At 47.3% G+C, this 24,766-nt stretch overlaps 1 protein-coding gene across 3 annotated transcripts in view; it reads right to left on the bottom strand.

Moving 5' to 3' along the window:
• The window catches only part of GALNT14 (polypeptide N-acetylgalactosaminyltransferase 14), a 1,160,089-nt gene that overhangs the window by 62,107 nt on the left and 1,073,216 nt on the right, over nt 1-24,766 (bottom strand). Inside the window, exon 14 of one of the 3 annotated variants that reach the window (XM_078649861.1) lies at nt 5,448-10,062. The exons of the other annotated variants lie outside the window; for them this stretch is intronic. Coding sequence (XP_078505987.1) covers nt 10,027-10,062 — 36 coding nt within the window. The 3' untranslated portion in view covers nt 5,448-10,026. Of the gene's footprint in view, nt 1-5,447; nt 10,063-24,766 lie in introns of those variants that run through there. 3 annotated transcript variants of the gene reach the window in all.

Here is a 24,766-nt window from a genome sequence, read left to right as displayed (position 1 = left end):
AGCACACGAGATCAGCACACGAGGATGTCAATCCCCAGAAGACGCAGCTTGCAACGCCGCAATCGGCAGGGAAGCCACAAGTTGCTATTGCGCTCCCTGGGATCGCCCGACCTGGAACAAATTGTTTGTGAACGACGCAAAGCCCTGAAGGTGGCAGCGAGCCTTCGGCCCACTTCCCCCGCAATGGACATTGAGCGAGGTCCACACCTTTTATCCTGAGAGGGGGAGGAGGACAGCGAGGAGACACAGTCCGGAGTGGACTTGGTGGCCCTCCCGTCGGTCACCCCGCTAACTACTGACAATCTGATTTCACTGATCATATGGCTTGCTTTGTAAGAGGGGGAGAGGGATACTCCTTCTGACTTGCGGATCACACAGTTCCCATCAAACAAGAGACCACACAAATTATTGATACCATTGTACCATCACAGATCAATATGAGCTCGCTGGTGACCCTTGATAACATGCATAGCCCACACAATGAGTTACCTCCCGGGCATGTGCCGCCAACCCCACAGAATGTTCATGCCCTCACACCAAGCAAGAGCTAGTTTGGACATATTGCCATTGACGATAGGTCCCCAGAATTGGGACTGTTCTTGCCCCACCTCAGTTATTCCCTTTCCCTGCTTCCACCTACACTGCACTGTGTTGCTACATCCACACAACCGTAAGGCAGCATTGACATCCAAGCAGCGCATGCGGCCCGAGGGGAGCACTGAGACTTGAGGCCCACAGGAGAGTCCAAGCTAACTGTCCTCCCCCCCTTGCCCCACACACCTACCATTGGCATGTAGAGGCACCACCACTATCCTCACACTGAATGTGTGAGGCATGCACACTGCGCAAGCGTTACTCAGAATTACGCGTACATCAAACGTCATCATGCACAGATCGTGTTCTTACAGGAGACGCACCTCACCACAGGGGAAGTAGCGAAGCTGCACAAGCGCTGGCGGGGAATCCTCTACACCACTACATACTCGGCCTCTGCCAGAGGAACCCTTATATGGGTGCGACCTGGCGTCCCATTCCTAGAGCAGTCCAGATCCATAGACCCAGACGGACGCTACTCCCTACTTCAGGGTCTACTAGACGGCCAACCTGTGGTGCTGGGGAGTACTTATGCACCCAACGCTGACCAAAACAAATTTTGGGACACGCTCTCCCTGCCCTTGAGCTTACATACACAGATCCCCTGGATACTGGGAGGGGATTATAACTGCATACAAAATACAACACTAGATAAATCCTATTCCCCCCACCCAGCATCCCCCGTTATAACACAGGCAAAGCGATTCGCAAAATGGGCAGCACACTGGTCCCTAACGGATGCCTGGAGCTCGCAGAACCACAGCACCAGGCTTTACTAATTTCACTCAGTGCCACATGGTCTCAAGGTACGCTTGGACAGTTTCCTTTGCTCTCCCTCTATCTTGCCTACCATTTCTGCCTGTGAATACCTAGGCAGGGTCCTCTCGGACCATGAAGCCCACACACTCACGCTTCAGTGGCGTCCACCCTCGCTCCCTGTTCCCACCTGGTGCCTCCCCAGGGACTGTCTGGATGACCCATTTTTTAAGCAGGCTCAGGAAGAGCACATATGGAACTACTTTCAGGAGAATTCTGTGACAGACACCACACACGCAAAGGAATGGGATACCTTCAAAATTGTCATGCGGGGCACATGTATTCAACACATTACAGGGGCCAGTCAGGTCCTTGAACGTGACATCAAAACTGCAGAGCAAACACTAGCCGCACTCACACGGGAAACAGACCCAGCCAAGGCCACACCAGCTCAAATCGCTGACACCAAGACTGCATATGCAGAGACACTAGCGCGCCTGCGCCGATATAATTTTGTGGCGTATGCTGCCCGGTTGCACAAAGAAGGAGACAGAGCGGGCGCACTCCTGGCTTGGCTCGTCAAACAAGACTCGAGCCTCCCACCAATCACGGCCATCCGCAGTGGCCCATACACTTACCTCCACTCGCAGATTTCAATTCTGGAGGCATTCCTGAAGCATTATACACAACTATACAATAGCCCCGCTCCAGTGCATGCGGACGTCCTTACCCAATTCCTAAGTCGACACCGACTACCTAATATAGATTGCAATGACCGACAGGAAGTAGATGAGCCCATAGAGGCGACTGAAATCAAGCAGGGGATGAAGGCGCTGGCCACCTGTAAGGCTCCCGGATCGGACGGCCTCCCACTGGGGTGTTTATCACAACTTTGTGCCCCAACTGGTACCTCAATTGGTCACTCAGTTTCAAGCGGCCCTCGATGACGGCGCCCTGCCGCAATCCATGTGCAAGTCAGTTATAGTGTCTCTCCTCAAGCCGGACAGGGATCCCCACGACCTGGGCTCAAAACGGACCATAGCCCTATTGCCCTTGGACTATAAAATCTACGTGAAGATTCTGGTGGATAGATATGTCACGGGCCTCCCAAGATTGACCCACCCAGAACAGAATGGATTCATGCCCGGCAGGAACACCTTCTCTAATTCACGGCAACTGTTCCATGTCCAGGATCAGATAAGAGATCGCTTCATCTGAGCGGCATGCTTGGTCCTTGACCTGGAGGAAGCATTTGACACCCTCTCATGGCAGTATCTACTCCAGGTCCTGCGGTACATGGGAGTGGGACCTCGTCTCCAGGCATACACCAAGCTAATATACTTCACACCCACATCTAGAGCACGATCAGGGCCCCTGATATCAGCTGATGTATGTCGAGGCACTCGGCAGGAATGCCCACTCTCCCCCCTACTCTTCGCCATGGCGATGTAACCTCTGGTGATCCACCTTTGAGCCGCAGGCGACAGTTGGGGAATCCCAATTGCTGACTCCAGTCATGTGGTATCGATGTACGCGGATGACATGCTCATCTATGTCCACAATATTTCGGCGGACCTCTCCCCTATATTACGCATACTGAAGGACTTTGAGGAGGTAGCGGGACTCAACGCATCCACAGAATGGACGGCGCATCACCCCCATACTCCCCTCTCCTGCCGCTGTTGTGGTTCACCAAGAGAAGGGCTCACTACATGGAGCGGCTACTCCGCACGTGGACTAAACACTCATTGACAGACGCAGACCCACTATATCTCAACGGCCAACTACAGACCTTCGAGACACTCATGGAAGACCTCGACCTCCCTAGAGGACCATTCCTTTTATATAGGCAGTTAGAAAACTGTAGCAAAATGTGGGGAACTATAGATACCGAACCTCCCACACACCCGGTCATTCACATGTTTCTACGGATGGGCCCCGTGCGCCATTTAGTTCCTTGGATATTTAAAGCCATACAGGCCCTTAAGCAACCCACCCTTGCACCCCTCCAGGAGAAATGGGAAACGGACTTCCGCAGGCCGCTTCCTGATAAGGAATGGGCTTGTGCCCTGGAATTTACAAAAAAAGTGTTCCGTAACTATCGCTTTAAAAACATACAGTTACACATATTGCATCGGGCATACCTTACCACCGAAAAGCTGCGCAGGTACTTTCCCGATAGCTCCTCCACCTGCCCTGGATGTCCAGAACCCAATGCCTCATTTCAGCACATGCTATGGGATTGTCCAACGCTCCGTAGCTACTGGGACACAGTTCACACCACTCTCAGGGCAGTGACGGGAATCCCAGACCTGTACACATGGGAGGCCAGTGCCTTTGGAATCTGCAAATGCCACAGAAACATAAAGGTGGAAATGCGCTTTGCGTCCTTGGTGCTCCTACTGGCTAAGAGATGCATAACGATGCATTGGAGAGCACCAGGGGGCCCCCCTCTAGCGGCATGGGTGGGAACTGTCAAGAAGTGGTGCACAGCAGAAGAGGAAGTGATATGTACAGAGGAGGTTAAGGGAACTCACAAGCATCCAATTTCCATGCCATGGGCTATGATGCTCCATTCCTTTACACAGGAAACTCTGATGACACAGGGGTCTCAAACTACCAGCTCTCCCTGGGCACACATGACCCCTGACCCCTGCGGCAGCTCAAGGTACCTCTCAGTGTGGCCAGATGCCCGGCGGGTCACAACTGGCAGCCATGAGCAGGATATAGCTACACCTCACAAAAGGGCAACCATGGCATTCTCCCCTCTCGCCTGCACACGCCTACCTAGCCACCATATTATACTGCAACAATCATGAGGCTACCACCAAATGGAGCAATACAAGACACAGTGTATCCCAGTTCTGTCTCCTGGGTTTGTTTAAGTTCATGTTAATACTGGCACATATTAACCCTATAGTGCTAACAGAGAGAGCACGTATCACATCCCAACACACAACATAGGCAGCCTTGCATGAAAGCTGATACCGCCTCCCTACTTGCTCCTTAGAATTATCACCACTCTGAGGCTGTATGAGAGGCTACAGACCGCGCAGATATTCTGCCTCATGTCAAGGAGTAATATGTATGTGATATATCTTTTTATGTCAATGCCACCAAAACTGATGGGATGTAATGCATTTCAGAAAATGCCAATAAAAATGTTTATTTAAAATTAAATGGAAATAACTTTTTTTTTAACTTGGCGTATGGTTTACGCCGCCACAGCGTCCCACAGCGTCCCACACGTGACGTCACAGCGGCATACAAGTGTCGCAAGGGGCTTGTAAATCTGCCCCATACTCTTTAAATGTGTGCTGAAGCATGCAGCACAGATTGAAAATGGAAAAGACGAGGATAACTGAAAAGACTCCTCCTCTTTGCACCTTGCTACATCGCCTCGAGGGGGGTTTAGTTGTCAGATGCATCTTCAGATTTGTAATTGTTTGGGAAGTCTAGAAATGTGTCCTGTTACATGGGTGTTGCATGGGAACAACCCCAGCAACAACCATGGAATGCCCCTTCAAGGCAAAGTGCTGCGTGTGAAGGGCCTGTCTTTAGGATGAGAAGACAAGTCATGCAGGGTGGCTTTTCCTCTCCTTGTAAATATGGATGAGCCCCATGCACCACCAATATGTTACACAAAGTGACGTTCTGGTGGCACAGGGGGCTTGTTATTGTGGCCAAAGTTGTTGTGCATGGGATGTGTAACATTGGTGCATGTGTGAATTCCTTCTCAACATGTAGCATGATTAAATGTAGAGTTTTGTTGTTTCCTGTCAGCAACATTTCCATACGTAAAGGTGTATGTGTACATAGTCATATACAATTATGATTGGTTTGTTAGTGGTACTCTTAAGTTGCATTTGCACAGCATGTGCCTAACATTACATCATACCTTGTTGACACTCCCTGCAGTCAATTGGTTACCATGTCACAGCGTGATACCATGTGGTTTCTTGTCAGGCCCATGGCGGTACTGCAGCACCACTTTCCACATGTGCAAACTTCGCACGTCAGCGGCACAAGGTGCTTATATATTTTGCATCAGTGTTTCTTTTTTTTTAAAAACATTTTTTATTAAAATACCTGGTACATTCAACAATAAATACATTTTACATTATAATCTGTTATAAAAAAAAGTCAATACATACAGATTTAGTAAATGTACAATAAGCATTCATACAATAAATGGACTAAAAAGTGTCTTTCTATGAAACAATTAAAAGATATTTCATATTTCATTTACACCCCGTATTACTAGGCTAAAATTTCATTACAAAAGACAAGCATAAATAGCGAATCTAAGATAAATGTCTATAGAGGAGCCTTTTCCAAACACAATCATCTGCGAAGATCAAAGCCAGATTCGCTTCGTATGCGGGAATCCCTCCACGCCTTGATAGGGGCCCAGATACTCATCCCCAATTCTCTCATCTTCCTACCTCTCCGTTTGTATAGGGAGGATTCAATATAATGAATCCCTAAAAGTCTAGCCTACCACATCTGGAAGAAGGGCCCAACTGTGTCCTTCCAGCCTGCAGCTAACAAAAGCCGAAGGACCGCCACACATATAAATACAAGGGCTTCCTCCTCCTCATTGAGCTCCATATTGCTGTCCGTTCCTATTATCATTAGGGTAGGGGATAGGTTGATCTTAAGACCTAGCAGCCCCTCCCAGTTTGGGGTTAGTTTATCACATTGATGGAACATACGTAACAAGTTGGCTGGCCCTTCCAGGCATCTTGGACATTTATCGTCCTCCCTTTTGCCCCAATTATATAATTTGGCTGGTGTGAAATATAAGTTACAAAGAGTTTTATATTGTTGGGCTCTCAAGTTCGAAGAGCGGAAGAGTTTCCCGGCCAACTGCAAAGCTTTATCTAAATCAACATCCTGGTCGGCTAGTTTGAATGCCCAAGAGGTTTCAAATTTTTCCAAATCATCTGGTACATTTACCCATAAACCATCTTGATTTTTGTTCCACCACCTAGTAGGTAATCGATCATATTAATCCGAGCCCCTGGCGAAATCCGGGGCCTAGTACCCATCAAAGTTCTAAAAATTTGTAAAAATTTAAAACCTTGGTTAGCCGGAATTCAACATTTCTGCTGGCTCTTTTAAAAACTTGACAGATTATCCCCTTCAAAGGTAGCGCCTATTTTTTAAATTCGTTGTTGCTCCCACAATCTCCCCATCCTATCATTACTAAATTGCGGGAAAACACTAGAGTTCCATAGGGGTGTCTATTAATTTATTTTGGGAATTACCATTGCCTTTTGGACTAATTTCCACACCTCCCTGTAGCTATCCAGAACTTCGTATCGCTTTTTCTTGTAGTTGCGCCTATCATTGTTCCGCAGCAGAAGTCCCAGGGCCTCTCTACCCAACAGCAAAACATAAATAGATGGGGGTTCTTTACTGCCATATGGGGTGTCAGACAAATTTGAAGGGGATCCAGTAAAATTGCCATCTGGCTTACCAGACATGCCCATTGGTAGAATCTAATATTAGGCATAGTCAACCCTCCCTTATCTTGCGGATGAGACAGATATTTCATGGAGCACCTAATCTTACCATACTGCCGGATGAAGTTCATAAAACCTGTCTCTATAGATTTTATCACTGCCTCGTCAATCAAATACGGAATAGAGCGAAAGAGAAAGATGGAAGGCGTCTATTCTCTTCAAGTCTGCTATAATTGATTTTAGCAACAGATTAAAATTATCTTTTACAATTGTATTTGTTGCGGAGCTTATCAAGATTCCTAAATAAACCGCTGAATCTGAATACCTCAGATCAGTTCTTCAAATATTGTTAGTTCATATTATCTCATTTAGGAGGTACCCTGAACAGCGTCCAAATTCCTTAGCTAACCCGGTAATAGCTATGATAGCCCTATCTGGTTCCGGGGTGATGATAGCCAAGTCATCAGCATAAGCCATCAGCTTTGTTTCAAACCTTTTATAGACAACTGGCTTGATATCCTCACATCCTAATATTCTGCGTATTGCCCATAGAAATAAGATAGGATTCTGAACTGCCTCCCATTAGCGGAATTCTGGCTTTTGGCTCAGAGTACATAGCTTTAATAGCTCTCAGTATTTTAGGGCCAAAGCCCCTTTGTTCCAATATCCCCCACAAATACTTCCACGTAACGAGATCAAAGGCCTTTTCTGCGTCCAGAAGGATCATGGCCATCCGCCCCCTGCGACAGCCTGAGCATCAAACAGCGTAATAGCCCGCCTGATGTGGTCTGTTGTCTCTCGACCCTGTGTAGACCCATTCTGCCACCGGGAAACCAGACCGCCAACGACCCTACCCAGCCTTTTAGCCAAGACCTTGGCCTAGATCTTAGTGTCTGTATTGATGATGGATATTGGACGATATGAGCCAGGTTTTTACTTGAGCTTCCCCTTTTTATGGAACACAACAATATTTGTCTCCTTCCAAGACTGCGGTGTTTCACCAGTATAGATTATGCCGTTAAATAAGTCCAACAATATAGGGGCGATCTTGTTCTGTATACTTTTATATACTTCAAGCGGGATACTATCTTGGCCCGCGGTCTCCCTGCTGCTAGCTCCTGCAGTGCTTCTACCACCTCATCAATAACCGTATCATTATCAAGCACTGTTCTATCCAGATCACCTAAATCCTCGAAGTGCAAGCTAGCACCACCTGGGCCCGTCTCTTCATTGTATAACTATTGATAGAAATTTTTAAAGACTTTGAGGATATCTTCAGCCTCTCTGTAGTTCTGGGTCCTCTCTTGTATATTAGATATTAAATTCTTATTACTCCCTGCCTGATCCAAAGTGCTAGGAGTTTACCCGCTTGCTCTCCCGTCTCATAAGCCCTACCCCTTTGAATCTGATATTCATCTGCGGCTTTCTGAGCTATGCACTTATGTAGCTCTGCTTTGCTAATAAGAATTTTCAACTGACTCTCAATGGCATCATTGCCCTGACCAATATCTCTCATATGATGTTCTTCTGCCGCTGCTAGCTGGACGACCAGTCCCTCATTTTCTTCCTGGGCCTTTTTCTTTAGCCTGGCAGAGAAGCTGATCGTCTCACCTCTCAGGGCTGTTTGAATGCATCCCAGATACTATTCCTAGCAGCGCAATAGCGATTCATATCGTAGTACTCTTGGGCCCACCTCTGTAGGTGCTCTACAAATGCAGGATTGGCTAATAACTTCCTCTCAAACGTCCATCTTGACTGAATCTTACCTAGGGTATCTATGCCATAATGCAGAATTAGAGGATTATGATCAGAGATAAGTTTTGGTAGTTTCTTAATACTAACTCTATTCACTTCTGTTTTAGGAGATTAAAAAATAAGTCAAGCTTAGTATATTTCTTGAAGGGGCATGAGAAATACGTGAACCCAGATGTATTAGGCTTTTTATTCCCCCAGACATCTATCAGCCCATATGATTTGAATACTGAGCTCAGTGCTCGAAAAGCCTTGGGCTTGCGACCTACATAGACACCATTATTTGTGAGATCAGTAGAAATATTAAAATCTCCACACACAATTATGAGTCTTGGCCAGTTCGTTAGTTCCACTTCCAGAAAATCAAAAACCTCGGGATCGTCTTGGTTGGAGCCATAAATTGTGCAAATTGTGAATCCTCTTTCATGTTCCACCAACGCCCATCTTCCTAGAGCATCTGCCAATTGGTGCTTCGCCCCTCCCCAAACAGATTTTGCCAATATCACCACTCCTCTAACTGTAGATGTCTGTGAGGAGCAGGCTAATAAATCAAAGCCCCTTGAACTTAGTAAGTGTTTTTTAGCCCATGGAAGATGGGTTTCCTGTAGGAATATCAAGTCTATCTGATTTGAGCTAACAAACTGACCCAACCTTTGCCTCTTTCTCCAATCATTTAGTCCCGCTATATTGGCTATACAGATCACTAAGCAACCACATTTTTGTTTTTTTTGTACCTGTGTTTCAATGAGTGATGTGCGGTGGCACTTTTGGTAGCTATGGATGTCACGCACACCCCACAGACATCCTTAGGTCATGGTGCAAGTGTGCATGAATCACCGCATGTCAGATGTTTGTGCAATATAGCAGGGTTGCACACAACAATGCAAAATATCATTGAGCTAATGTTGCATTCCTGTGCTACACCAGTGCCCCAGCTTGTCACAGCCAAGTGCTTGCACTGGCATGCCGCGCCAGTTTAAGCTTGATCCACACACATATTTGCCTATCATATGGCCTGTAAAGTTCATGGACATAAAGTTGATGCTCCTACTTTAATTTTGCGTTTGTAATTTATTGCACATTGTTACATACTTAATTTAGGTAAATCATGAGAAGAATTGTGTGACAATGTGTGTGTGGCATCTTATCCCTGCTGCAGTGTGGCGGATGTCTTGTCCTTCTGCTTCACCTTCATCACCATCATCCAATTGTTCAGGGTGCTGGTCCTCTTCAACCCAGGGCACATTTGTTTTTACACAAATGTTGTGGAGTATTGCACATGTCATTATCATCTTGCACACAGTTTCAGGAGAATGGAGTAGCCTTCTGCCTGATAAATCTAGGCAATGGAACCGGGACTTGAGCATTCCGAAGCTTCTTTCAATAATGTTTCATGTCTTGCAATGGGCATGGTTGTATGTCTTTTGTGGTTCAGTCTGTGGATTTCCTATTGGTGTCATCGCCCACGTCTGGAGACCATATTCTTGATCAGCTGTAATTTGAAAGTAAGTACAAATGTGTTACTTTAGGGTAACATCAGTATACATGGCATGTGTTGTACGTAAAGTTTGTGAAGATTTTAATGGTGAATTACATTGGTGTCAATTGCATGTTGTGTTTGAGGTTGCTGATCAGTTTTCCTTGCCCCTGACACTACTTAACTTTTTGTGACACACTGGCAGCGCAGTGCACAGCACCATATTAGCAGGGACAGAGAGAGACACCCTGTGTGGATTTTTCTGTCCTTGTTAATTTGGCTCCTCTACACGGATATATGACGTTACAACGCAGGCTATTACAAAGCCTGCCTTTACAACGCAGTTTTTACATCGCAATCCATTACAACGCATAGTGCTTTTGGATGTTGGATAGTGAATAGTTTAATTTATTATTCCAACTCCAGTCCCCGTGGACACTAAGGAAGGTTATTGGATAGTAAATTAACCTATTCCCTATCCTAGAGCGCCCCCCAGAGCAATGCGTTGTAATAGTTTGCGTTGTAATGACCGCGTTGTAATGGTAGTGCGTTGTAAACATTTCGTTGTAAAGGTTGTTTACCCTCTACACGCAGCACTTTCTGTTGATGGTGCTTACTTGGGTGTTGCTGTGGGTGGTTGCTGCTGTGACTTTTGTGGCTTTTACATTTCCCTGCACGCCTGGAGTTTTCCCCGGCAGAGGCACAGTGAACAAGAGAGAGACTTGCAGTGGGTGGAATGCCATGCAGAGGGACTTGGTGCCTGGGGAGTGACTGTGGCTCATTGGTCCTTGTTAAGAGTGGCGGACCTTGCAAACAAGAGCTGCAATGTCCCCTCGGGGGCAGCTGTATGCCGCTGAGCCCTGATGCCATTACGCACCTCTGTACCTGCATGGAACGGTGGCCATTACTGTGTTCTGTGGCGATTGGTAGAGCTTCAACCTGGGTATGGACTGGACCTTACCCTTGCACAGTGTGCACTGCTGGTGTGTTTGTATACTTGTGCATTGCAGGGACTGGGCCCAGGGATCATATTCCTTTTCTATGCCCTGATAAATACCGGTCAGACTACACGTCCCCTGACTGGTAACCCATTTGTTGGGATGTTATACCTATTCCCCCTGTGATTGGTTTGGGACACTGAAGGTCAGCACTCACCCAGTGGAATCTGGAGGAGCCGACTGTTGTGGGAGGCAATGTACGCAGGTGTGCCAATATGCAACCGAAGAAGTGTGACTGTGAATGGTGAACAGCCACTTTGCAACCACTGCGTGATGCATTGTGAAAGAAGTGGAAGAGGAGGTACTGTTTTCGCTGGTGTTTATTGCTACCATGCCATCATGGTAGACCAAGGTGGACGCCAGGCTGGGGCTACCCAAGACCTGGAGCATGGCACCCCTGAGCAGCCACAGTCCACTTTAGGGGAACCTGCACAGCAGCAGCTTCATTAAATATTGGAGGCCAAAGCTGACATGATGGCTACTCTGCACCAGGACATTAGCACTGTAGTGCTCGGGCTTGGTCTATTGTGGTAATAGCACAGGTAACTCTCAGAAAGGCTAACGTCTACTGAAACCAGCCTTGCAGAACTGACTCCAGCGCAGAAAGCCATAGAACAACAAATGTGAGCCCTCATAGTACATCTAATCGAGCCTAGGGCTGAGGACATGAGGGCTGCACCCGCAGTGCTGACATCAGGTTCGCGGGTCCTCCGGAAGGGTCGGAAGGAGATGACATGGTGTATTTTCTGGTAAATTGGATTTGGAGTTTGGTGTCTTCTGAGGGCCTGTCGGCTTTCTACACTCTGTAGTGCGCACATCAGGTGCCATCAAGGGCGTTGGCTCAGGGGAGGCCTCCACGCCCGGTGATGCGGTGTTTGCTACTTTTCCATGAGCGGGACCTGCTCCTGCAACAGGCGAGATCTGGGGGCCCATTCAATGTGGACAATATTAGGGTCCCTCTTTTTCCGGTTTGCACTTTTGCAGTCCAAATAAAGCGGGCCTCCTATGTGGAGGCCTAAGAGAGCATTACGGGCCTCCAAGTACACTCTGATGTTCCCAGACCGGTTGCGTATCATCCTGAAGGGGAACACTCACTACTTTGACTCTCCTCGAGATGCCTGGAACTGGTTAGAGGTGTGCACGGGTGGAAAGCCGCAAGAGGGTGCACTTGCTTGCCCCTGATCGGGGCATCGCTAACTCGCACACCGTGTGAATTTCCGGTCCTGCAGTAGAACCCAGAGGAAGACATCATCATCTAGAACAGTGAAGTAGCGAGTCGAGGATCTACAAGCCAAGGCTCTACAAGCAGGGGCAGCATTGGTGCAGACAAGGAGCCCCACCCCCAACTGTGGAAGAGGATCTGCTGGCGATGTAACAGACACGTCCCATGTCAATAGCGTGAAGATGCCAGTTGTAACGCATGATACAGCAGATGATATGATTGCAAAGAGTATGTTAAGCTACAATACTGGGTAGCCAGAGGGGTGCTGGGCTCAGAATGCCTGTCATTGATTCTGGACTAATTATTTTATGTACATGGCTGATGCGCTACGCTTGGCATAGGTCTCTTAGGTTAGCCACACTACCTAGGCCTGTGTGACTCACAGGGGAATTTGTGTATATTTCTTTTGTTTTGATGTAAGGTGGTTTGATAGTAACTGTCATGGGGAGTGGCAGTTGGGGGGTTTTGTAAGTTAAGTGTATTTTTTGTGCCACATATGTCACTTGAGAAAATTGTACCAAGGCGTTGTTTATCTAGTTGCCATGGGTACTGCTAATGATTTAAAACTGTCTTTCATGTGACGTGAGGGGTTTGCAATCATTGTGGAAGCGTCAACAAATACATGCCCAATTAGTCCTTAGAGGGTTTCAGATTGCACTACTTCATGAGACCCACTTTCATGCACATGAGGATAGGACAGTACAGCAGCAAGGGTGTGCCCAATTTTATCCTACTATTTTTTTTTCCATTTGTCCGGAGGTACTGATTTTTGTGTGAGTGTGAGTGCCCTTGCACAAACCAACTCATTGATACTGAAAGCGGATATGTTGTGGTGATTGAATAACTGGATGGCTGTGATGCATTCCTGAAAAGCATGTATGCACCTAATATGGAGCTGCCTGCCTTCTTTTCACATCTGTCATGGATGTTGGTGCACTTTCTTACAGGATCAGTGTTAATCAGGGATGATTTTACTTGTCTTACAAATGTTTGCCCAGATCATTTACATTCCCCGCTTCCTGAACACACCCACTCAAGAAACAGCAGAGCCAAGAAGCAATTAGCAGATTAGATGCCGGTTGGAGTATCCCTGGAGGGCCCAGCACCCTGAGGACCGGTACTATTCCTTTTTCTCTGATTTGCATGAACTCCACATCCGCCTCAATGCATTTTTGTGCTCTCGTGGTGTGCCTGCCGAGGTAGGGAGTAGTATATACCTCATAAGGACACTGTCCCAACATAACCCCCTCTTGATCTATGTACAGTGTACTCGCATGCAAGCTGGTATATACACTTTGCGCCAGCGCTGTGAGGCCTTACAGGATCCCGTGTTTTGCCAAATAGTGTATACAGACATAGCTCAAAACTTACTAGATGACAAGGGCACAGCTACATCTACTTTAGTGGAGTGTGATGGCTTCAAACAGGTATTAGAGTTTGCTGCATGTCATGGAGGGTTGCCCAAAGGGCTATGTGGAGTAGTGCAGGAAGCTGATTAATGCCTGCGTGAAGTATGAGTGACCGTGTTGACAGACCAGATGGACAGGGTGCACTCCTGGAGGCAAAGGAAGCTGTGGCAGCACAAGTTGAACAATTGCGCAGCTCAAAAATGTACATGCACTGATGCCAGAGGAGAGAATTCTTATGGCATGGATGGCCAGTCCAAATAAGGTTAAAAGATTCTGTAACTCTGGGATCTGTGAGGGGCAGCTTGCAATACTCAACAGGGTATATATGAGTATTTCCACGAATATCTTTCAGGCTTTTGTTCAGAGAACGTATTGGCCGGGTTTACGGCAGCAGCTCTGCTGTTGCATTTTGGCAGTGATCAGGCTGACATACTGGTGTGAGACATTGAGCTGCAAGGGGTGAGGGGGCAATTAAGCATATGGGGAGTAATAAGACACCAGGACCGATGGACTCCCATTGGAGTTCTACCTCACCTACACTGACCAATTGTCGCCCACATTTGATGCTATATGATGATGCTAATGTACGTGGCCAGTTCCCTGTCACAACCCAAGACACAGTAATCATCCCACACCTTAAACCTGTGATACCACTTTGTGGTCAATCTGCAATCCGCCCATTGTCCATGCTCAAAACGGATAGCAGACCCTGAGCCATATATTGGCCATCAGCATACTCCCCTATATGTCTACTTTAGTAAATAAGGGTCAGTCCGGGTTCATCCCAACCAAGACTCCATCTATGAAAGTTTTGCAGCTATAGCAGATACTCAAAGCCAATTCTTACCGAGAGTACGAGTTCGCTATTTTAGCATTGGACATTGATGATGGATTTGATTGCCTAGAATTTCCAAATATTACCATGTGATGTATAAGTTTGGTCTGGAAGATAAGTTTGTGAAATGTATGGGATTTTTATATATACAAGCCACAGCACGATTTGAAACAGGCAGCTTGATATCTTATACTTGTGATGTCACCCGAGGCACAAGTCAAGGATGCATGCTGTCCCCCTTTAGTTTGCCTTAGCAGTAGTACCCCTTGCCACAGGTCTGCATTACCAGTGCTTATGCATGCAAGTTCAAATTTGTCATATTGCCCTGTAGGCAGATGTTCACTGATGTTCCTGGCAAATACAGGGGAAGCGTTGCAAGGGGCAAAAAAACTGCTCCATGAGCTTGTCATGGTGGTTGTCATTTGTGTGGATAGTTCTGAATCCTGCCTATTTTCAACAGTAGAGGACAGGGTGGGTCCACTGCCCACAGCTGGGGTGACATGGTAATATGTATGGCAGATGTATTTAGGAACCCGGGTGCAGCTTTACAAGGAAGTGCCACAGCATGGCACCACAAGCCCTTTGGCTGCGCCACGCTGCAGCACTTCAGAGGCACAGGGATGCAACATTTTACAATGATATGTTGCATCTCTGTGCATCCCCCTGCGGTGGCGCACAAACTGCAGCCATTCACTGGCACAGGCATCCTTGCACCATGGTAGAAGGATGCCTGCATCATGGGGAGATTGTATTTGTGCTGGAAGGGGCACCTTCCTGCACAACAACAATAAGTACAGGCATTTTCCTCCTTCAATGTGTGCAGTAGAATGCAACACACATTGAAAGAGGAAAAACCGAGGAGGAATGATAACATTTCTCCTCGATGCGCCTTGCTACGCCACCTCTAGGGTGGAGTAGCATTCAGTCACATCTCCAGATTTACGATTTGTGGTAAGTCTAGAGATGTGTCTTGTTCCATGAGTGTTGCATGGGAACATCCACAGCAACACCCAACAAAGTGCTGCGTATGAAGGGGCTGTATTTACAAGGAGATGAAAAGCCACACAGGGTGGCTTTTCCTCTCCTTGTAAATATGGAGTAGCCCCCTGCGCCACCAGTATGTCACGGAAAGTGCGTACTGGTAGCACAGGGGCCTTGTACATGTGCCCTGAGGTTTATTCTGTGTAAAGGAGAGTCAGTAGCCTGTCATTGTGGTCCAACACATTTTGGTGGTACACAGTTTAGATTAATTTGGCCATGCATTGTCACTCATTAGGCTTGACATGCCCCTGAACCGGTACGTTTGTCACATGGTGCACCAATACATGCTTCATGACTTTAATTGATATGCGCACTGATATACACATGGATGCCCATTATAATTTGATTATTTCACTATTTACATGCATTTTTAACAATGCACTGCACCTTTCAATAGTTAATTTGTGTTAGATACCATGTGAGCATATGTGGCCAGTGTGACTTATTGATGTACAAAATCTAATGCAGGATATTTGCATGCATTCCTATCTGAAGTCCCTTGGGAGTTTAGGTTATGCTGCTATGTGTGTATGCAGTTTTGTACTGTATGTTATGGGGTTATAGTGTATATGTGGGTCTGCATTTTCACATTGACTTCTTGCATTATTTTGACCTAAGGGCATGTAATGTGGCAGAGTGCCAACTATTGGTGCAGAGTATACTTGTACATTAATTTGTGCTTACCTACAAGGAGCCCATTGCCATATTGTCCATTTTGGAAACGGTCATTGATGATGCTGTTTCGGAATATGTATGCATCATGCACACTCCCAGGGTATTTGACAAGTACATTGAAGTATAGTCTCCGATGGTCCACAATGGCCTGTACATTGATAGAGTGTGTGTGCTTTCGGTTGCGGTATAGGTGTGAAGTTGCTGCAGGTGGTACAAGCTGAACATGCGTGCAGTCCATTGTTCCAGCACATGTGGGAAGCCAGCAATGGCATAGAAGCCTTGTTTAATATCCATCTGCTGCTGGTGGGTGTTTGGGAAATGGATGCACTGTGGTGTGAGTTGAATGATGGCATCCAAGACCAAAGGGAGGAAGGGGGAAAAAAATGCCTGTGAAACCCCTGCCACTTGTGCTGCTGTTGTTTGAAATGATCCAGAGGCCAACATGTGTAAAACCGCCAGTAGTTTTGTCAGCAGTGGGATGTTGGTGCCCCTTTCATTTGGAGTCTGTAGCTGTGGTGTGATCTGCCGCAGCAGGGTCACAATTGACGCTTTCTTGAGGCGATACATTTTGATGACTTGTTCATTCAGGAGTCCGATGAGGGTGGTCACTGGACGGTAAATGTGCTCCTTTCTCCTGCTCTGCCTTTTTGGTAATGGTGGAGGGTGAGGTTGTGGGATTTGTTGTGGGGGGTGGTTGTTGTCTTCTTGGTGCAACTCCTAGCTGCAGGATTAGTAGTTTCATGTTGCTTGCTCTGCTTCAAAACAGCTCTGCAGCACTTTTTTTGACGTTCTGGGGTACCTGCGCCATTTCCTGCTCATGGGTTTATGAGGCGCAGGCTTGCGAGCGCTTTTTCACATTTGCATGACGCATTTTGTAGATGCGTAGACACGGTGGAATGACGTAAATATGCCTGTGCCGGAAATGTATTGGTTTTTGAGTGGGAACGCCTACCTTGCATATATAATACTTACGCGACGCAGCCAAATCTCACGCAGCTTGGTTTATGTGACACATCTCCATGGATGCGTCACCTTGTAAATTTTGCGCAAAAAAAACCCCACCGATGCGTCACAAAAAGTGACGCATTGGTGGCGCAAGGGGCTTGTAAATCTGCCCCTTAGTATAGAGAATAGATAGGGGTGAGAGGTGTATAATTTAGATAGTAAGAATGAGAGGATAGGTAGTTTGTGTATAAAGTGGTGAATGAACTGTAGACAACATAGTATAAATAGTGTGTGAGAAAGAGAGATAGAAGGGGAGAGCAAGTTATAGATGTATAAAGAAGCATAGTTGTGTATGTAGAAGATAGTGAAAGAAGAAGAGAGTGTGTGTTGTGTGTTATTATTTGAAAGATATGACATTGAAAGTGTGTAGAAAGATATGAAGGGAACTAATAGTATAAATGTTGGATTTGTGTATGAAAGAGTGTGATAGTGGTGATGTATGAGAGAGAGAGAGTTGTGTGCAATATATGAGTTACATAAATTATTTTTAAGAGAAAAGAAACAAAGAAAATGAAGGATTAAAGGCTAACGATAAGATATGTGGATAAAAATAAAACAGAAGTTGTGAAGAATTATAAAGCATTCCAGGGGATGAGTGAAAATTGGAAACAACCATTAAATTCCAGTGCAAAAGTTTTTTTGATTTATACCACAATGGGCATCACTGGGCATTCACAGTTCAGAGGTACAGATATAGGAAAGCATTTTGCAGGTTTCAATGTATTGTAGAAGTGTTGAAATTCAGTCTACATTGATATGTGGAATGGGAATTGCCAGTCCTTACATTTTTATTTGCTGTGCAACAAATAGCCACTGGATTTGGTTTGGGTTTTTATTATTTACAAAGGCACATTGGGCGGAAAGCAGTAACACTGGACTGTCTTAATGGTTCAGAGGACACACATGGCATGACTGTGCAAAAACACTTTAGGAATGCCTGCCATCAAAAGGAGCTTGGGTTGGTCTCTAGCTGACACATTTAAGTAGCAGTGAATGCAGTGCTTATTTGTAAAATAAATGCCAGGGCCCCGACCAGGAGGCCAATGCAGCTTGCACCACCCATTGCCCTGTCATGGCTGCCAATGACTGTACCAAAACAACTACTAACCATCTCTTTCGCCAGCAAGTGCAACAGTGCAGATGATTCCAGGTCCCCAAAGCTACAGGAATGGCTGGGCAGAGTATTATACCTGTGGAGGTGACAACTAAGTGCTGGTGGCGAGCACCAGAAACCAAATAAAGTGCCGGTGCCGAGCATTGGAAACCACCGGCTCAAATTAAGCACTGAGTGAATGGCGAGCTGCCACAGAAGTTAATTGCTCTTCTGAGGGCAAGTGGAGACAGAGGGCGTGAAGGGTCTCTGTTATACCTAACAAAAGAGGCATTGAATGAAAACATTCTCCAGACAAAGCTTGGTGTTATCACCATTAACCCTTTCCGTGCTGATGACGGAACCGCTTTGTCATCAGCCGCGGTGGCGCTGTGCTGATGACGGAGCGGTTCCGTCATGGCCTGCCCGATTTTGCGTCTGCGCGGCGCGTTCTATTAAGCAGGCGGGGCCATGACGGAACCGCTCCGTCAAGAGCACAACTCAACCGCGGCTGGTGACGGAACGGTTCCGTCACCAGCATGGGCGCGCGGCGCGGCCCCCCGCCCCCTTAGCGCTGCGGCAGAATAGCCGCCGCAGCAATGAGGTTAACAAGATACATGAGAGACACGTTCGTTTTCGTGCTCCTCTCACCCATTCTTGTTTGAAGCACAAGTTATTATGCAGTTTTATGCAGTTTTATATAGCGATAACTTGACCCAAAGGGATTACAGCGCTTTTCATGAGCACCACTTACATTCCATAAGAACAATTATTTTTAGGTGAAGCCTAATGGCAGGGCGCATGAGCTGCTTGATTTGCGAGACTGCAGTAGCAGAGACTGCAGTAGTAGAGTATGGGAGAGAAGCCGCGCCCACTCTCCTCCCATATTTTTCATTGGCTTGTGTCATTGTCTTTCGTGAATGCTGGCTTCATATTCGGCCCTGGGTATATGAGATACCACTGTACAAGGGACTGCTACGTAAATTAAATATGCTAATCAGGTGTAGACCAATCTTACCAAGTTTACCATAGAGAGCACATGAACTTTAGCATTGAACAGCAGTGATAAAGTGCCCAGATTCATAAAACCACCAACAACAGGTCAGAAAAAATACAGGAGGAAGGCAAATCGTTCTGGGAGGAGCATGCAAGAAGTGCCAAGTCCAACACAACCCCCTTCTAGGCTAAATACAGGGTAGACCAATCAATACCTTGATGGGCTTCCCTGCGTGGGGTGACAGACCATGGACGCGGGCCCGCAACTGCGGGGGACACTCCAGTTATACGCCAATCTGAACCCATGTGGATCCCTCTGTCTAAACTCCCAGGACCAACTAAGCTACCCCACTGGGACTCCTTAGCTGTCCGCAGCCAGGACCAGGCCCTAGGCCATCCAGATGTCTCTGGTACTTGTCATCTCACAAAGTGGGGGCAGTAGCCCCAGGTACTTAGTATCCATTCTCCACTCTACCTCTCATCAGTGCAGTTTTATACTGCCACTGATCCCTCAACCCACGGTCTGCACCCTCGGGCTGATTAGGAGTCACAGGTGAATCTCTCCTCCCCCTACCCCTCCACTTGGGTTCCGCACTCTCCTCCTAGGAGAGGCACTGTCAGAACATAAAACTGTCAAGCCACTGAAATCAGCCCTACCACACAATTCTCCCACCAGTTCAGGACCTTGACCCTGCAACTGGCCTCCCAACCCAGGGAACAAACCCTCAGGTTGAACTGGGACAGAGGTGAGGACTACCTCCTCCTGCACCCTCTTCCAAAGTTCTACACCATTCCACCTGGAATGGCACCCCTAAAAGACAAAATGGTAGGGATACTACTTACAGATGTCCTTCCCTCCAGGTCGGGCATTACCTCCTGAACCTGGCCTCCCAATCCAGGGACTACACCCTGGCACTGACCACTTGCCTGGCAAGCTAGAACTTTCTGGGGAGCATGCATGCCCCCCAAGGGTAACACATATCTCATGTGTTGAGTGACAGTCTGCCTGTCACTGATCTCCCCACCCCTGCCCATCTGACATTGCACGAAGACGCCCCAAACCAGAAGCGGTGTCATCATGGTCCTTCCTAGAAGGCTCAACCCTTAGGGCTGGCTCCTGACCCACTGTCACAGTGTCTCCGTTTAGACACCAGAACTGGTGGAACGCTGCTTACAGATGCTCCAAGTTCTCCTGACACTAGGAGATCCTCCTCAATGGATGGGATTCCAGTACAGCCTATGCTCCCCACCTGGGGTTCCTTTAGGGAACCCTCCAGGACCTGGGACTGGGGTTCAGGTACCTTGGGAGTCATCCCATTCTCACTCCTTTTCCACGGAGACAAGGCATGAGTTCCTACACCCCTCCAACTACCCCGGGACCTATCTGGGCTACTCAGAACCTTTCCCACCACCATGGGAAATACCTGAGACAGTCCCTTTAGGGTCACTCCAAAATGCCTTTTCATACCCCCTGGCACTCATCCAGAGGTCTATCTCCCATGCAAGTTCCCTGGGATCAGAGAACTCACACTCTAACAGGTGTTGGCGTAGCCCTGGACAATGTGCTCTCTGCCAATCAGATTGAACAGCTCTTCAAAATTATTTGTTGTGCTACCTGTCACTCAATCCTCCAGTGCATCACAACATTCATCCACAAACTCCCCTCAAGACTGGTGAGACAGTTTCCTACTGCCTGAGATCCTCAACCTATACCCTTCCGGTGTGATACCCTCTTCCTGGGAACTAAGTACCATGCTCTGGGATCTGGAAGCAGAACTTCCCACACTGGACTCTACATCGCTGCCACCACTGGACTTCACCCTCACTGGTGAATCCAGACCACTGAAACTACACTCAGGGGACAACCTATCCTCAAGAACTAGTTTCTTCCTGGAGAAGGCCCTCTCTGCCTCAGCCATTCTCTCCTGCGCTAGGACCCTTTCAGTCTCTAGCTTCTTCTCCTCTACCCTAGCTGTGCTAGCTCAGCACCCAGCTTGGCATGCTTCAATTTGAGCTTCTCTAACTTCAGCTGGTGCTCCCTTTCCTTCTGCCTGTCCACCAACTCCTGGGGACCTACAAAGGGATGGGCACTACCCCTGACACTAGATCCAGCAAGGGACTCACTCTCTACGGGGTCCTGACTACCTACTGGCGTCCCTGTCCTGTCATGTCCTTCCTCCTCTTCAGACTCTTCAGGGTCACCCTCAAAACCATCACCCTATTGGCATGCGGACTGGGAACCCTTCCACCCAGAGTACTCATGTTTCCATTCATCCTCTTGCCGCTTGAGCATGACTTTCTGAAGGGATAGCTGAGTGTCTGCCCAACTCACTGCTATGTTGCTCTCCCCACAGAACCCCTTTAGCTCCTCCAGACTGTAGTTCAACAGGTCATTTAGGTCAAAGGTAGATTCCATTTTGGCGAGGCACTTAAACCCACACAAGTGCAACACAAGACTCCTAGGCGTAAAACTGTACCAGGAGTACACAATTAGAAAAAATGAAAAATTTGAGGAGAAACAAAAAGAAACTTAGGAGAAATCCCAAAACACATGATTTGTCTAAATTTAGAGTTTGTAGTGCAACCATGCGTCACTGTGGTACTGACCAAATGCAAGTTCTATCCTCACCGCTGACAACCAATGCTATAGATTGCGTTTCTGGTTGGCTAGGGTATGGACCTAAGCCAGGCAGAATCCACCACTCTAGTCAGGGCAAGGGAGTTACACACTGAAGATAACCCCAGCTCACTTCCTTGGTAGCTTGACAGAGCAGTCAGGCTTATCCCAGAGGCAATGTTTAAAGCGTTTGCACAACACGCTCACACAGTAGTGACACACTAGGTGCACCACAAAAGAAACTCCACCTAAGGTTATATAAAAATAGCCTTTGTATTATCCATAAAAACGCATTAGAACACAATCACATATTATGCGGTGCCACTGGCACTCGTCATGACTTCACACGGACTACATAAATAACTTAGGCCAATCAGGCCACTGTCATAAACAGTACAGTTAGGGACCAATAGCTACTGGTAGGAGTACACTTAGCATAGGCAAACATTAGGCATACCCAACATCAGCAGTGGACTATAGTAAAAGCTTTTAGAGTGCACACCTCCTACATCACTCCTGCGTAATGTAACACCACAGATAGATTCAAATCAGATCATCAACTGTCAGGTATTGCACATGAATCATTACCATGCCACGAAATGCAGACAGGAGTTACAATACATCACCAAAAGGCATAGGGTGCAGCGTCTCTGCACTCCTATTATAGGTTATGCGGACACTGTTTCAGAGACCCTTTCTACTTTGGGGGGATTGGGGGGCCTCCGTCGAGGTTTCACCCCATTCTCACCGACACTGAATGTCCCCGTGCCCAGCACACCACATCAGGGGGAGGGGGTACAACACACACCCAATCTCTGCCACGATTCCCTCTCAGGGAACCATTAAAGCCACTCAAGGAAACGGCCGATAAGACCTCTGCCGCCCAGTCCACCAATGAGGGAAGACCTCACTGGGTCCACTCCGGCGGGATCTCCAGGCCCGCGGAGGCATGGTGCAGCTGCTGTAATAATAGCTCAATGCGAGAGTCGGGCCAGCAGAGTTCTGCAGTTTGATTCCTGTCGGCTCCCTACACTGGTTTGCCAGGTCCTCCCTGCAGCCTCCTCTTCACTGCTATGGCCAGCCCTCCCGTGGCTGGCGCCTGAAATAGGTGGACTTAGAGTTTGCCTGTAAGTACGCGTCAGAAAAGGGGGGGGACAGGCAGCACCACACGGAGCGACGTCTCCGACGACTCCGCTCTCTACGGCCCGGCCCTCCACTATGGCTGGACCCCGCCCCTCTAAGATGTGGGCGTTACACCACAGTCCCCGGAAGTGGCAGTTTAGCCGTGAAAAACACTAGAGGGAGTGTCCTTTGCTCACCTCTGCTCTCCCCTCCCGTTGTTTGGCCACAAAGGAGGTGTGGTGCTGCCCCTGCTATAGGAGAATAAAAAGCGCTCCTCTCTGCTAGCACTGAGTAGGCCCCCCTCTTTGGGCATTGGACCTCACAGCGCTACTTGGCAACGATGAAAACAAAATGCCTTGCCTGCACTCGACCACGGGAACAATTGCAGGGAAGATGAGGTGCTCACCAGCGCAATGGTTTCTCCATCCCGGGGTAGTCCCCTTGTGCGGGGCTCCTTGGAGAGCACTGAGGCAGTCTCAGGAGATCAGGCAGCAGGCCATCTCACAGGGTCCTTGGACAGAGAGGCAGACCCTTCAGTAATTCGCCACAACAGACGAAGTTCCAGTGGCGGCCCCCTACAGCACAGCAATCCTCTGGCCCCACACAGTGTCTTCCAGTTCAGTCCCAAGCAAGCTCAGTTAAAACAAATGGAGTCAAAACTGATTCTGCAGACCTTCATATTTTTAGGAAGAGAGTTAGCAGATTACTGTCAATGCTCCAAAGGAAGTTTTTGAAAAAGTTTACTTTTTTAGCATTTCTGTAAGCAGTAACACCTTGGAAAACGTCCTCACATCTTCAGGACTCTCTCCTCAGACTTCAGTACCCTTCATTCAATTAAAAATGACACTTCACAAATTCGTAAGCAATGCCCACTACTAACTTGTCAAAAATAAGTTATCATTGCAAGTAGAGAATTTATCTCTTTCAAGATATACTGCACTTTCCAGACTAAGAAGAACAGTTTAATATAGGAAAGATGTCTTCACAGCCCAGAGCTTTGGCCAATTTAGCCCTGTTGTTTTGCAGGAGGCTAAAAACACCATCCCGTATCACAAGATGAAAGCAGATGTTCAGAGAAATTAAGAGATAACTCTGCAATAAACACTCACCAGAAGATAGGAATGCTTCAGTTCAGCTTGTAGGAAAGTCTTGTTTTCTCTTGGGTTCCTAAATTATTGTAGATCAAGCATGGTGTTTCAATGGGTAAACCACCAATCCATTGGTGTTGAGATCTAATAAAATCTGAATAAAACACCTAGGACTGTATTACAATGATTGCCCAGGGGGCACAATTAGTGTTTGCTCCCACTTTGGGCACCCCGAGGTACTTTGGTATTATAGACCCGGGCGCATATGCTTGTGCGTCCCCTTCTATAATACCGATAGTGCTGGCGCACTTAAAGCGCCAGCGCTATCTTCGAGGGTGTTCCCTCATTTGCATTGGGGTGTGTCCTACGCAAATGAGGGACTTCCTTTGAATCTGCGGCGTACTACAGACGTGTTACAAAAGGGGCTGGTGATGGATGGAGCATCTGAACCAATCAAACACTCACACCCAGTCAACAGATCTGGGTTTAATCCATCACAGTTCTTTAGCCCACTCTGCCACCCCAGACAGAAGTGGGCGCAGTGTCAAAGGAGCACCTAGTTGAAACGGGCATAGTTTTCTCACGCTAAACCCAATCTATTGTATTTAGTCAATTGGGTTT

Source organism: Lissotriton helveticus, chromosome 6 (assembly GCF_964261635.1).
Source record: "Lissotriton helveticus chromosome 6, aLisHel1.1, whole genome shotgun sequence".
Classification (NCBI taxonomy): Eukaryota; Metazoa; Chordata; class Amphibia; order Caudata; family Salamandridae; genus Lissotriton; species Lissotriton helveticus.
Note: the sequence above shows the minus strand (reverse complement) of the source record. Positions and strands in the feature narration are given on the sequence as shown.